This window comes from Tachyglossus aculeatus, unplaced genomic scaffold (assembly GCF_015852505.1).
Source record: "Tachyglossus aculeatus isolate mTacAcu1 unplaced genomic scaffold, mTacAcu1.pri scaffold_123_arrow_ctg1, whole genome shotgun sequence".
Taxonomy (NCBI): domain Eukaryota; kingdom Metazoa; phylum Chordata; class Mammalia; order Monotremata; family Tachyglossidae; genus Tachyglossus; species Tachyglossus aculeatus.
In genome coordinates this window covers 265,365-279,979 of record NW_024044852.1, presented here as the reverse complement: position 1 = coordinate 279,979, position 14,615 = coordinate 265,365, and the positions used below count along the sequence as shown (strand labels likewise).

The window sequence follows — 14,615 nt, the reverse complement described above, 5'->3', positions numbered from 1 at the left end:
GAGCAGCGTGGCTCAGTGGGAAGAGCATGGCCCTGGGAGTCAGAGGTCATGGGTTCTAATCCCAGCTCTGTCACCTGTCAGCTGTGTGACTTTGGGCAAGTCACTTCACTTTTCTGGGCCTCATTTACCTCATCTGTCAAATGGGGATTAAGACTGTGAGCCCCCTGTGGGACAACCTGATGAGCTTGTATCTACCCCAGCACTTGGAACAGTGGTTGGCACATAGTAAGCACTTAACAAATGCCAACATTATTATTGTTATTATTATTATTATTATTATTATTATTATTCACTATGGGAAGGATGTTATTTATTGCTCAGGTAGCTGCATGGGCTCTTTCATCATCATCATCATCATCACAATAATAACAATAATAATAACAATAAAAATCATGGTATTTGTTAAGCGCTTACTATATGCAAAGCACTGTTCTAAGCGCTGGGGGGATACAAGGTGATCAGGTTGTCCCATGTGGGGCTCATAGTCTCAATTCCCATTTTACAGGTGAGGTAACTGAGGCACAGAGAATTTAAGTGGCTTGCCCAGGGTCACACAGCTGACAAATGTTGGAGCCGGAATTCAAACCCATGACCTGTGACTCCCAAGTCCGTGCTCTTTCCACTGAGCCACGCTGCATCATCATCGTCATCATCTTCCTGTATTTTTCATTCAATTTCAAAAGTCATAGAGAATTTTTATAGGGTCTCAATTACCCAGAAAGCTCTTTGCAAGAAAACACAATTGTACATGACAAAAAGTATGTGATCTTTGAGCGCTGACTAAACTTTCTCAGAAAAATAAGCTGACTGAATACGCCAGTCAGAATACTCGAAAGAAGACACTTTTTCTATTGAACACATTTCTCAGGGCCTCTTTCATGTTCTTGTTCCTTAGGCTGTAGATGAAGGGATTCATTGTGGGGGTGACCACTGTATACAGCACAGACGCTATCGTACCTTTACTGAATGTTTGGGTAGATGGTGGACAAAGGTAGATCCCAAGAGTGGTGCTGTAGAATAAAGAAACCACGGACAGGTGAGAACCACAGGTTCTGAAAGCTTTCCACCTTCCCCCTGCAGATGGGATTCTCAATATGGTGGAGATAATGCGAATGTAAGAGGACAGGAGCCCGGTGAGGGGACCTACCCCAATCACTACTGCAAGGACAAGAATCATTACTTCGTTGATGACGATACTAGAACAGGAAAGCTTTAGGACCTCATAAAGTTCACAGAAGAAGTGAAGAATTTCACGATTGGAACAGAAGGATAAGCGAGCCATCAATAGGGTGTGTATCAGGGCATGGAGGGAACTGACGAGCCAGGACCCAGCAACCACCAGAGTACAGAGTCGTGGGCTCATGATGGTGGTGTAGTGGAGGGGGTGGCATATGGCCACGTAGCGGTCATATGCCATAGCGGTGAGGAGAAAGTGGTCCAGACCTCCTAACAGAATGATGAAATACGTTTGGGCCAGGCAGCCAGTGTAGGATATAGATTTCTTGTGGGTCTGTATGTTGACCAGCATCTTGGGGACCGTGGTGGACAGGAGACAGATGTCGACCAGGGACAGGTTGGTGAGGAAGAAGTACATGGGGTTGTGCAGGTGCGGGTCAGAGCCGATGGCCAGGACGATGAGCAGGCTCCCCAGGACCCCGAGCAGGTACATCCAGAGAAACAGCATGAAGACGAGCTGCCGCAGCTCCATCTGGTTGGACAGTCCCAGGAGGAGAAATTCTGTGATGCTGGTTTGGTTTCCCCCCTCCATGGGGCCGGGGGATCTTCTGGGTTAGACGTGGCAGGAGAATGGGATGGAGGAGCAATCAAATCACGATAAGAATCAGACTAGGCACTGTGTAATGGCTATTGATTCATCTTTTCATCCCTCAGAAAACTCTGTCTATTGGCGCTCCGTTGTACTATCACAAGAGCTTTCTTCAGTGCACTGCACACAGTATCTGCTCAATAAATTGATCGACTAATTAGCACTCTATCATTTTTCTCCTCATTACTTATCCACTCTCTTCTCCCAGCAACCCCCCCATTTGCATTCTCCATTCCTTCAACCCTCATCTTCTCACAGTACTTAGAGCTTGTTTCTCCCACTTCCGATCCTTGGCTCATGCCCTTCCTTCTGCTTGGAACTCCTTTGTCCTTCAAATCCACCAGACCACAACTCTCCCCATATTCCAATCCCTTCTGAAATCCCAACTTTTCCAGGAGGTCTTCCTCAGTGAACTTTCATTCTCCCCAGGTCCTATCCTCCTTTCTACCATCTCAGCACTTTTTCACTCACAACCTGCTCATTCACATTCACATTCACATTTCACTTCACATTTTTATATTGAGAAATTCATTCAATCGTATTTATTGAGCACTTACTGTGTGCAGATCACTATACTAAGTGCTTGTATATGCTTGACTATTTCAGCACTTCTTTGTCTTATTTATCATTCATTTTATGACATCCTTATTTTATTGTTAACTTTCTTAGGGCAAAGATCATGCCTCCTGCCTCTATTGTATTCGCTGCTCACAGCAGATGCTCAATAAATACTGCGGATTGATATTTTTGGGAAGGTGTGGGGTAGGAGGGTGAGAATAGTCTGCCTAAGCAGTGGAAGGATGCTTTTTGCTCAGCCATTCAGTCCAGAAGGGAATGTGTCTGGGTGGGCTGGGGTCTTATTGGGCAGCTTGTCCACCTGAGATTCTTCTTCCACATCCCCCCACTCTTCCTGGCCTCTGGCATGAGGCTTCCGAGGGAGGTGGGCCAGCACTGGCTTTAGTGGGTACTACCTCCCTACCCAGGTTTGGCATGGGATTCGTCCTGTTTCCTCACCATAATTCATAGGCCCAAGGCCATGCATGTTTTTTGTGATGAAACTTAGGCTTATCTTTACAACAAAGTGCCTAGAGCTCTGTGATGAAAGATGGGGTTACGCTGCACATGGGTTCTTCCAGAAAGCCCATTAGCTCATTTTCAGCCTCCAAATGCCTGTTTGATTTAAAGTGTTTTTCCCACAAGGCCATTGAACAGGGCGACTGTAAGCCAAGTGGTGTTAGCCAAGTGGTGAAGTCACTGTAGGCTGAGCCAATGGCAGTCAGGACTTAGGTCAGTGGCTGGGAGGAAGGTTACACATTTTACTAAGAATAGGAAAGGGAAATGTACATTGGAGGAGCTGGGGTAGGGCCAAGTTTGAGGAGAATGCTATGGCATAGAAAGGCCCTAGTTACTGAGCACATGGACAACCGAGTAACCTTGAAACCCCCCTAAGAATATAGAAGTCTCGAACCTGGAAAGCAATAGACAAGGGAAAGAATTGTATGTATGGCTGGATTTCATTTTGTGCACCATTGAACTAGTACCCTTGTACCTTCAATCATTTATCTTGACTACTCTATTTGTGCCCCTTTGTCTCCCCTGTTGTCTTGTCTGTCTCCCCTGTTAGAGTAGAAGCTCCATGTGGCAAACGTTACTTGGTTTTGTACTTCCCAAGGGCTTAGCAGAGTGCGTGGCACCCAGTAAATGCTCAAAAGATAGAATTCATCTACTACTACAGAGCTACCTACTGAACCTGACTGATGATCTGTTGACTCGGGGGCTGAAAGGTCAGGTGAAGGGGTGGTGACAGTGATGATCAAAAAATCCTGGCATCGCCCATCTGATAATTTTCATTCATTCATTCAGTTGTAGTTATTGAGCACTTACTGTGTGCAGAGCACTGCACTAAGCGCTTGGAAAATACAATTTGGCAACAGATAGAGACAATCTCTACCCAACAACGGGCTCACAGTCTAGAAGGGGGAGACAGACAACAAAACAAGTAGACAGGAATAAATACCATCAAAATAAATAAATAGAATTATGGATATACATCCATCATTAATAAAATAAATGAAATAATAAATTTGTACAAATTTCAGCAAGTGCTGTGGGGAGGGGAAGGGGAAAGAGCAGAGGGAGAGAGTGGGGGCGTTGGGGAGGGGAGGAAGAGCAGAGAAAAAGGGGGGGCTCAGTGTAGGAAGGCCTCCTGGAGGAGGTGAGCTCTCAGTAGGGCTTTAAAGAGCGCTAGTTTGGCTGATGTGAGGAGGGAGGTCATTCAGGCCAGAGGTAGGACGTAGACCAGGGATCGACGGCAGGACAGGCACAGTGAGGAGGTTAATGGCAGAGGAGCAGAATGTGCGGGCTGGGCCGTAGAAGGAGATCAAGGAGGTGAGGTAGGAGGGGGCAAGGTGATGGAGAGCTTTAAAGCTAATAGTGAAGAGTTTATGCTTCATGTGAAGGTTTATAGGCAACCAATAAAGATTTTTGAGGAGGGGAGTGACATGCCCAGAGAGTTTCCGTAGAAAGATAATCCGGGCAGCAGAGTGAAGTATAGACTGATTTGTGGAGAGACAGGAGGATGGGAGATCAGAAAGGAGGCTGATGGAGTATTGCAGTCAGGATATAACGACAGATTGTACCAACAAGGTAGTAGTTTGGATGGAGAGGAAAGGGGCAGTGGGGTCAAGAGAGGGTTTTTTTAGGGTGAGGGAGACGTGGACAGAGGTAGGGGAGTTGTTGGAGAGTGAGCGGTTGAAGATGGAAATTAAGGAGGGGAGGAGTGAAGGGCTGAAAGTCTTTATAAGGTGAGAGGGAATGGGGTCCAAAGCACAGATGAAGGGGGTGGCACTTGAGAGGAGGGAGGAGATCTCCTCTGAAGATCCTGCTGGAAAGGATGGAAGAGTAGAGGAGAGGGTTGAGAGCGGGGCGGATGGCAAAGGGGGAGATGTGACTTTGGAGAGTTCAGACGTGATGGTGTTAATTTTCCTAATGAAGTAGGTGGCCAGATCGTTGGGAGTGAGGGGGAGGAACAGCAGGCTTGAGGAGGGAGTTAAATGTCTGGAACAGCAGATGGGGCTGATGGGCATAGGTGTCCATAATTGAAGAAAAATAAATTTGCCTGGCAGAGGAGAGGCAGGAAACGATAAAGTTTAAGTGAACAAAGTTGCCATAGTGACCTTCTCCAGTTTTGGCAGTGAAATATCGTGGTTCGGGCAGGTTGTTATTAGGCCTGGTGGGGATCAGGGGAGACGTTGGATTTTAGCCAAGAAACTCCCCGGGCAATACCCCAAACTCGCAGAGGGCAGCACCAGCACAACCCCCTTCAGATGGCATCCAGACTGATAGACGGGCCCCAGTATGTTGATAGAAGGGTTTGGGGGGGGTACAGCACCTCCACCATGAGAACCACCCTCTGATTGGGTGTGGGCCAGTTGGCCCCACCACACAGCAGGTTGTCATCACGGCAGTACTCGAGTGTATGTTGGGGTTTTGACTTTTGAGGACTGGGGTCACCCTCCCTCGATCCCCTCAGTACCAATTTGTGAGACCTGGCATGTGGAGAAGGGGGAGGGGGTGCTGCCAACTGGCACATGACTCAAGGGCATAGGTGATGTAGAAGAAAGAGTGAATAGGTTGGGGAGGAGAAGGTAGTCAGGGAAGGCTTCGTACTATAAATACGATTTTCAAAAGGCTTTGAAGATGGGACAGTGGTGGTCTGTTGGATTGGAAGGTGGGGGCTGGGGCAGGGGAATTCCAGAAAGGAGGGAGGATGTGATCAAGGGGTTGGTGGTGAGAAAGATGAGATCAAGAAACAGCGAGTAGGTGGATGCTAGAGGAGTGGAGTGTGCTGACTGAGTTATAGTAGATTAGTGCAATTATGTAGGCTGGGGTGAACTGTTTGAATGCTTTAAACCAATGGTAAGGAATTTCTCTTGGATGTGGAGGTGGAGAGGCAACCATTTGATAGTTCTGAGGAGTGGGGAAATGTGCACAGACAGTTTTTAAGAAAAATCAAGTGTGGGTTTAAGTGGGGAGAGACTGGAAGGCGGAGAAATCAGCACGGGGGCTGATTCAATAGGTGAGGTAGGAAATGATGAATGATATGATTCATATGGTAGGAGTTTAGATGGGGCAGATTCTATTAATGTTGTGAAGGTAGAACCAACAGGATTTGGTGGCATACTGAATATGGGGGTTAAATGAGAGAGATGAGTTAAGGATAGTGCTAAGTTTGTAGGCTTGTGAGACCGGGAGGATGGTGGTGTTGTTTACAGTGCTCAGAAAGTCAAGGAGAGGATAGGGTTTGGGGAGGAAGACAAGGAGTTCTGTTTTGGACATGTTAAGTTTGAGGTGAAGAGAGGCCATCAAAGTAGGGATGCCTTGAAGGCAGGAGGAAATGTGAGATTACAGAGAAGGAGAGAGGTCAGGGCTGGAGAGGTAGATTTGGGAATCATCCATGTAGAGATGGTAACTGAAGCTGTGGGAATGAATGAGTTCTCCAGAGCAGTGGGCGTAAGATGGAGATAAGAAGGGGACTCAGAACTGAGTCTTGAGTGACTGGCACAGTTAGGGCATGGTTAGGGCAGAGTTGAGGGCATGGATAGTTGAGTAGCTCTCTTCCTCCCTTCAAAGCCCTAGTGAGAGCTCAGCTCCTCCAGGAGGTCTTCCCAGACTGAGCCTCCTCATTCCTCTCCCCCTCCTCCCCCTCCCCCTCCCCCCCGCCTTGCCTCCTTCCCCTCCCCACAGCACCTGTATACATGTATATATGTTTGTACGTATTTATTACTCTATTTATTTATTTTATTTGTATATATTTCTTCTATTTATTTTATTTTGTTAATATGTTTAGTTTTGTTGTCTGTCTCCCCCTTTTGGACTGTGAACCCACTGTTGGGTAGGGACTGCCTCTATATGTTGCCAACTTGTACTTCCCAAGCGCTTAGTACAGTGCTCTGCACACAGTAAGCGCTCAATAAATACGATTGATTGGGGCATGATGAGTTGGAATGATTGGTGTGTTAGGGGCGGGTGTGTTGAGAGATGTCAGGTCTCTGTAGGGGACTGTGTTATGGGGACCCGGTGTGTGTGAGGGAAGGCAGATGAAGAGGAGTTGTACCTGATCATTACTGATGCACTGGACACAAGTAAATATTGGCCAATGAATAATCTGATTTATTCGTTAGAGCTGAGGTGGCTGAGAGGTGGCAGGACCAAGGAGGTTGGGGGATTAATCCCCCACTGACAAAACCCTCTCCCACCCTGATCCCCAATGCTCACACCCAAACTGGCACCCCCAACCCAAGACACTCGGCTGAGAGCTTCTCCACTAGATGGGGGCAGTGACATACAATGGAAAGAGTTCAGGAATGGAAGAGCCTGTGGCTGTTTGGGGTCAGTAGCCATGCTCCAATGGAAAGATATGGGGGTCTGCGCTTCCCCCAGGCAAATGCCCTCTGCCATCCCCCACAAAAGTCCCCGCCCATCAGGAATGGGGATCATGGCTCCACCTCTCACCCGGAAGACCTGGCCGCTGCAGCCAACACCGGGACCCTGCGGTCACCAATCTCAATCTCGGGATGCCCCAAATTTGTGGCTTTTAGACTTCTGCGGACACACCGGGGAAGGGGGTTGGGATGTGCTTGTAGCCCCAGTATTGGACGAGAGTGAATGCTAAAGTTCTCCCATCATGACTGGGAAGAGGCATGGGTACTCCTGTGTCCTGGCACGGGGGGACGTTCCCTACCTGTGCAGGTCGTCTTGGGGTCAGTCGGGCAATGAAGGCACCCTGCACTGTCTGCCTCCTTTGTCCCTTCGGTTGATGGACCTCGTGGTGGGGAACTTGTCCCGGAACAATCAATGCAGCTGAGGAGGAAGAGGAATGGGGGACTGTGGGGTTCCAGGCAGGAGCAATGCGTCCTCAACCACAGGGGCAGTGCTGGTGTTAGTGGAGCTTACGGCAGGACTATTTGCAGGAGTCTCTGGTCCCTCAGGCCCCACAGGTTATGGCTCCCCCAGCTCCTGTTAGATACAAACAAACTCTCAGTGCCTGGTCTCCCTACAGGGCTTTGCTTAGGGAGATGTCCCAGAAGATATTCTATTTCAAGTGGTATCTGTTAAGTGCTGACCATGTGTCAGGCACTGTACCAATTGCGGGGTAGATGCAAGATAACCGAGTTGAACACAATCCCCGTCTCATAAGGGACTCACAGTCCTAATCTCCATTGCCTAGATGAGGTAAATGAGGTGCAGAAAAGTTAAGAAAAGGTTACTTCATGCTGCTGCCCGGATTGTCTTTGTCCGGAAACGCTCTGGGCATGTTACTTTCCTCCTCCAAAATCTCCAGTGGCTACCAATCTGCGCATCAGGCAGAAACTCCTCACCCTGGGCTTCAAGGCTCTCCATCACCTCGCCCCCTCCTACCTCACCTCCCTTCTCTCCTTCTACAGCCCACCCTGCACCCTCCGCTCCTCTGCCACTAATCTCCTCACCGTACCTCGTTCTCGCCTGTCCCGCCATCGACCCCCGGCCCACGTCATCCCCCGGGCCTGGAATGCCCTCCTTCTGCCCATCCGCCAAGCTAGCTCTCTTCCTCCCTTCAAGGCCCTACTGAGAGCTCACCTCCTCCAGGAGGCCTTCCCATACTGACCCCCTTCCTTCCTCTCCCCCTCGTCCCCCTCTCCATACCCCCCATCTTACCTCTTTCCCTTCCCCACAGCACCTGTATATATGTATATATGTTTGTACATATTTATTACTCTATTTATTTATTTATTTATTTATTTTACTTTTACATATCTATTCTATTTATTTTATTTTGTTAGTATGTTTGGTTTTGTTCTCTGTCTCCCCCTTTTAGACTTTGAGCCCACTGTTGGGTAGGGACTGTCTCTATGTGTTGCCAACTTGTACTTCCCAAGTGTTTAGTACAGTGCACAGTAAGCGCTCAATAAATATGATTGATTGATTAAGTGACTTGCCCAAGGTCACACAGCGGACAAGTGGCAGAGGCAGGATTAGAACCTTGGTCTTCCAACTCCCAGGCCCATGCTATTTCCACCAGGCCATGCTGCTTCCCTAATAATAATGGTATAGGTTAAGTTATGTGCCAAGCATTGCACTAAGGGCTGGGGTAGATATAAGATGATTAGGTCTCATGTAGGGCTCACAGTCTCAGTAGGCAGGAGAACATGTACTGAATCCTCATTTTACAGATAAGGGAACTGAGGCACAGAAAAGTTAAGTGACATGTCCAAAGTCACAGAGCAGACAAGTGATCACCTGGGATTAGAATCCAGGTTCTCTGACTCTCACGTCCCTGATCTTTCCACTAGGCCACACTGCTTCTCTGGACAACAGAATATTGTTGACCATAATGGAGGATGGTAAACTCTCACTAGGAATGGACTCCTAGTCCATAAAACAAAATTGTACGTAATAAAAGGTATGTGATCTATGAGAGCTGGCTAAACCTTCTCAGAAAATAAGCTTCAGGTTAATCCACAAGTCAGAATCCTCGAGAGAAGACACTTTTACTGTTGAATGTATTTTTCAGGGCCTCTTTCATGTTCTTGTTCCTCAGGCTGTAGATGAAGGGATTCATTGTAGGGATGACCACTGTGTACAGCACAGACACTATCAAGCCCTTACTGAATGCTTGGGTAGATGTTGGACAAAGGTAGGTTCCAAGAATGGTGCTGTAGAATAAGGAGACCACGGTCAGGTGAGAGCCACAGGTGCTGAAAGCTTTCCACCTTCCCCCTGCTGATGGGATTCTCAATATGGTGGAGATGATGCGAATGTTAGAGAACAGGAGGCCAAATATTGGTCCTACCCCAGTCACTACTGCAAAGACAAACACCATTCGTTCATTGATGATGATGCTAGAACAGGAAAGCTTGAGGATCTGGTAAAGCTCACAGAAGAAGTGAAGAATTTCACGATGGGAACAGAAGGATAAGCGAACCACTAATAGGGTGTGTGTCAGGGCATGGAGGGAACTGACGATCCAAGATCCAGCAACCAGTAGGCTACAGAGCCGTGGGCTCATGATGGTGGTGTAGTGGAGGGGGTGGCATATGGCCTCGTAACGGTCATATGCCATCCCAGTGAGGAGAAAGTGGTCCAGGCCTCCAAATAGAAGGAAGAAGTACATTTGCGCCAGGCAGCCAGTGTAGGCTATGGATTTGATGTGGGTCTGAATGTTGACCAGCATCTTGGGGACCATGGTGGACAGGAAGCAGATGTTGGCTAGGGAGAGGTTGGTGAGGAAGAAGTACATGGGAGTGTGCAGGTGTGGGTCAGAGCCGATGGCCAGGACGATGAGCAGGCTCCCCACAACGCCGAGAAGGTACAACCAGAGGAACAGCACGAAGAGGAGCTGCTGCTGCTCCACCCGGTCGGATAGTCCCAGGAGGAGGAATTCTGTGATGCTGGTTTGGTTTTCCTTCTCCATGGGGCTGGAGGATCTGCTGGGGGAGATATAGCATGCGATTGGCATGGTGGAGCAATCACATCCTGATTCCGACTCAGTCTAGATTTTATGCAGTTTAATGTGTATGTGCCGGGGCAGCGCTGGGAAATCAGTGGAGAGACCCCTGCTGCTTGATTTCAGACATCTCCCCAGCTTTATTGGAAATGTGGTTGGGAGGTCTGGGTTCTGGCTGGAGTATTTGTCCACCTGAGAGTCTCCTGCTCCCACTCTCCAGCATTCCTGGGGTCCTGGGTCCACCCTTCCCGGGCCCGTGTGTGTGTCCACACAAGGTGCAGCGGGTTCTATTTCCACTCCACTCCCAGGCACAGCACTGGGCTCTCCCGGTCTGGCTACTCTTCATTCTCCATGGAACATCCCATCAGAGACTCGGAGTCCATCATCAGTGGCCCCTCAGGCTCTCTCCTGAGCCTTCTCCAAGGAATCTCATGCCAATTCTCAGGCCAAGCCAACTTAGTATTAAGGAGAAAAACGTGGGCCTAGCTCATTTTGGTGCTGAAAAAATATTGCTTCCCCCTTCTAGACTGTGAGCCCACTGTTGGGTAGGGACCGTCTCTATATGTTGCCAACCTGTACTTCCCATGCACTTACTGCAGTGCTTTGCACACAGTAAGAGCTCAATAAATATGATTGAATGAACGAATGAATGAATTGCTGGGTACTGTTGATGGGCTTTACGGTGCTCACAGCTGCCCTGCACCCTACTCTAAGCAAATGCCCCCCAACTCCTAACTTATGAATTCTCAATAAGTTTACTTTTGCTTTCTTTTTAAGCTCAGCACACTTATTTCTGCAACGCTCAGCCCAATCCTCTCTCCCAGCCTTGTTTGTCTTCCTCGTGTCTGGAGTTCCCATAAGAATGAGGGTTCTGGTGCCTGCAGGGGGTGGTCCAATCGCTACAGTAGTTTCCCCTCCACCCACCCAACCATTTCAGGAGTGAAGCTAGATCTCTTTCAAGAGTGGACATGTTGAGTTTTGGGTGGCAGGTGGATATCCAGGTGGAGATGTCCTGAAGGCAGGGGGAGATACGAGCCTGGAGGGAGGGAGAGAGAACAGGGGAGGAGATGTATATTTGAGTGTCGTCTGCGTAGAGATGAAAATGAAGCCGTGGGAGCGAATGAGTTCACCAAGGCAGTGAGTAGAGATGGAGAACAGAAAGGGACCAAGAACTGACCCTTGAGGAACCCCTACAGTTAGGGGATGGGAGGGGGAGGAGGAGCCCATGAAGGAGACTGAGAATGAATGGCCAGAGAGATAAGAGGAGAACCAGGATAGGACGGAGTCTGTGTAGCCAAGGTTGGATAATGTGTTGAGGAGAAAGGGATGGTCCACAGAATCAAAGGCAGCTGGGAGGTCGAGGAGGATTAGGATAGAGTAGGAGCCATTGGATTTGACAAGAAGGAGGTCATTGGTGGCCTTTGAGAGTGCAGTTTCAGTGGAGTGGAGGGGACAGAAGCCCAATTGGAGGGGGTCCAGAAGATTGTTCGAGTTGAGAAATTTGAGGCAGCGAGTGTAGAAAACTTGCTCTAGGAGTTTATAAAGGAAGGGCAGGAGAGAAAGGGCGATAACTGGAAGGGGCAGTGGGGTCAAGAGCAGGATTTTTTAGGATGGTGGAGATGTGGGCAGAGGGAGGGGAGTCGTTGGAGTGTGAGCAGTTGAAGATGGAAGTTAAGGAAGGGAGGAATGAAAGGCTGAGAGTTTTTATAAGATGAGAGGGAATGGGGTCTGAAGCAGAGATGAAGGGGGTGGCACTTGAGAGGAGGGAGGAGATCTCCTCTGGAGATCCTGCTGGAAAGGATGGAAGAGGCGAGGAGAGGGTTGAGAGCCATGGGGTGGGGGGATGGCGAAGGCGGAGATGTGACTTTGGGGAGCTCAGACCTGAGGTATTAATTTTTGTAATGACGTAGGTGGACAGATTGTTGGGGGAGAGGGATGGAGGAGGGGGAGGAACAGCAGGCTTGAGGAGAGAGTTAAATGTCCAGAACAGCTGACAGGGGTGAAGGGCATGGGTGTCCATAATTGAAGAGAAATAGTTTTGCCTGGCAGAGGAGAGGCAGGAAACAATAAAGTTTAAGTAAACAAAGTTGTCATGGTGACCTCCAGTTTTGTTGATGAAACATCGTGGTTCGGGCAGGTTGTTATTAGGCCTGGTAGGGATCAGGGGAGACTTGTTGGATTTTAGGCAAGAAACTCCCGTTGTAATACCCCAAACTCGCAGAGGGCACCACCAGCATAACCCCCTTCAGATGGCATCCAGGCTGATAGACAAAAGTGCCATGGAAACCCAGCCCAGGCATCATCTGTCACACTGTAGCCAGCAGATACCGCTAGAACAGAGCTCCCCTGTGTACCCAATCTCTGGCGCACCAGTCCCTGACTCCTACTGCATGGCTCAAGCTGCTGACCTCCAACGACCTCTGGCCCTCCCTGAACTTTCTCCATCCTCTGCAGCAGGGGCCGCAGGAGAAGATGCACTGCACACTATTGGCTTGTTTTTCTAACTCCGTTGTATTGTATTCTCCCCAGGGTTCAGTACAGTACCCTGCACATAGTAAACCCTCAATAATTACAGTTGATGATGATGATGATGATGATGATGATGATGATGATGATGATGATGATAATGCAGACACACAATCAGGTGAGCCAGGTGGCTTTTGTAGAAAAAAGGTCATTGTGACAGACACAATCCCACACTTGGAAGCCTTATCTTCTCTTTCAGTGATTTGAAAGCAAGGGTGGCTGGAATGTGTATCTTAGGACAGTGCTTTGCACATAGTGAGTGCTTTACCAATACCATCATCCTTATTATTATTATCTATTTATATTAATGTCTGTCTCTCCCACTAGACTGTAAGCTCAGTGTGGGCAGGGAATATATGTGTTATATTGCTGGGCTGTACTCTCCCAAGTGCTTAGTACAGTGCCCTGCACACAGTAAGTGGTCAATAAATAACAATAATAATAATAATGATAATGATAGCATTTATTAAGCACTTACTATGTGCAAAGTACTGTTCTAAGCGCCGTGGGGGGGTTACAAGGTGATCAGGTTGTTGCACGGGGGGCTCACAGTCTTAATCCCCATTTTACAGATGAGGTAACTGAGGCCCAGAGAAGTTAAGTGACTTGCCCAAAGTCACACAGCTGGCAATTGGCAGAGCTGGGATTTGAACCCATGACCTCTGACTCCAAAGCCCGGGCTCTATCCACTGATCCACGCTGCTTCTCTGATTGGTTGATAGATTGGTGATGGGTTGAAGTTTCCTTCATTTAGAACCCCCAGGCAACAAGTCCCTGGGTGTTCTGTGACTTCAACTGAGCAGGCTCTGAGGGTGTTCCAACCCAAACATGGAAGGCTTGGCATTTCAAGTGAGGAAGAGCAGCTCCTCATACACAGACTGGAGCGCCCAGCCCAGACATGTGGCTGTTGGCTTCTCTCCTAAATGTGGTCAGTAACATATAACAGAGAGGAAGAGCCTGTGGAGAGTCGAGGTGAGGACCCACACTCCAGTGGAAAGTTAATGGGGGTCTTTGCCTCCCCCAGAGACATGCCCTTCTCCTAGCCCCCTCCCCAGGCCCGGGCTGTCAGGGACAGGGGTCCGGGCTCCACTTCCCACCCGGGCGACCTGGCCACTATGGCTGTCACCGGGACGATGAGGCCACATACCCCACTCTCAGGATGCCCAAACCCCGTGTCTTACCATCGAGGAGTGGATTTGAGGTATGCTGTAGTCCCGATATCGGAGTAACATGAAGGCTGAAGTTCTCCTGTCAGGGGTGGGTAACAGGTGTGGGTTCCTCCCGTGGGTGGCTTGTGGGGAGGTACCTTACCTGTGCAGGTTGTCTTGAGGTCGGGTGGGCAATGTACTTTGCATATGCTGTCCACCTCCTCTGTACCCTCGGGGGATGAACTCTGTGGTAGGGAACTCCAAGAACAATTGATGTGGCTGAGTGGGAAGAGGGACACAGGACTGCAGGGTCCCAGGCAGGAGCACTGCTTCCTCACTCACGAGGGCAGTGCGGACAGGAAAGGGGCTCATGGCAGGACTATTTGCAAGAGTCTCTGGGCCCTTGGGACCCACACTCCATGGTTCCCTGAGCTCCTTGTTAGAGACAAACAAACACTCAGCTTCTGGTTTCTGTCCTGGCCCCTCTTGGCTCTGCTGAGGGAGATATCTGGAGATGATAATGTAATCTTATTGGGGACAGTTTAGCATGGCTGAGTGGAAAGAGCAATGGCATAGCAGAAAGAGGTCATGGGTTCTAATCCCAGATCCGCCACTTGTTGACTGTGAGACT

At 48.9% G+C, this 14,615-nt stretch overlaps 1 protein-coding gene across 1 annotated transcript; it reads right to left on the bottom strand.

Moving 5' to 3' along the window:
* Positions 1–820: 820 nt before the first annotated feature.
* Positions 821–10,277, bottom strand: LOC119922744 (olfactory receptor-like protein OLF4). Its single transcript, XM_038742416.1, has 4 exons — positions 9,792–10,277; positions 3,248–3,258; positions 1,329–1,784; positions 821–1,241 (listed from the first exon to the last, which is right to left on the bottom strand). The coding sequence occupies exons 1-4, from the start codon at positions 10,275–10,277 to the stop codon at positions 821–823; spliced, it is 1,374 nt and encodes a 457-aa protein (XP_038598344.1).
* Positions 10,278–14,615: the final 4,338 nt, after the last annotated feature.

What these genes read in the sequence shown, in the direction of transcription:
- LOC119922744 (XM_038742416.1), bottom strand. Translation starts at nt 10,277, where the DNA reads ATGGAGAAGGAAAACCAAACCAGCATCACAGAATTCCTCCTCCTGGGA. An exon ending in TGTACTCTGGTGGTTGCTGG is followed by an intron (nt 1,242 to 1,328) that starts GTCCTGGCTCGT and finishes TGAAATTCTTCA; the next exon opens with CTTCTTCTGTGAACTTTATG.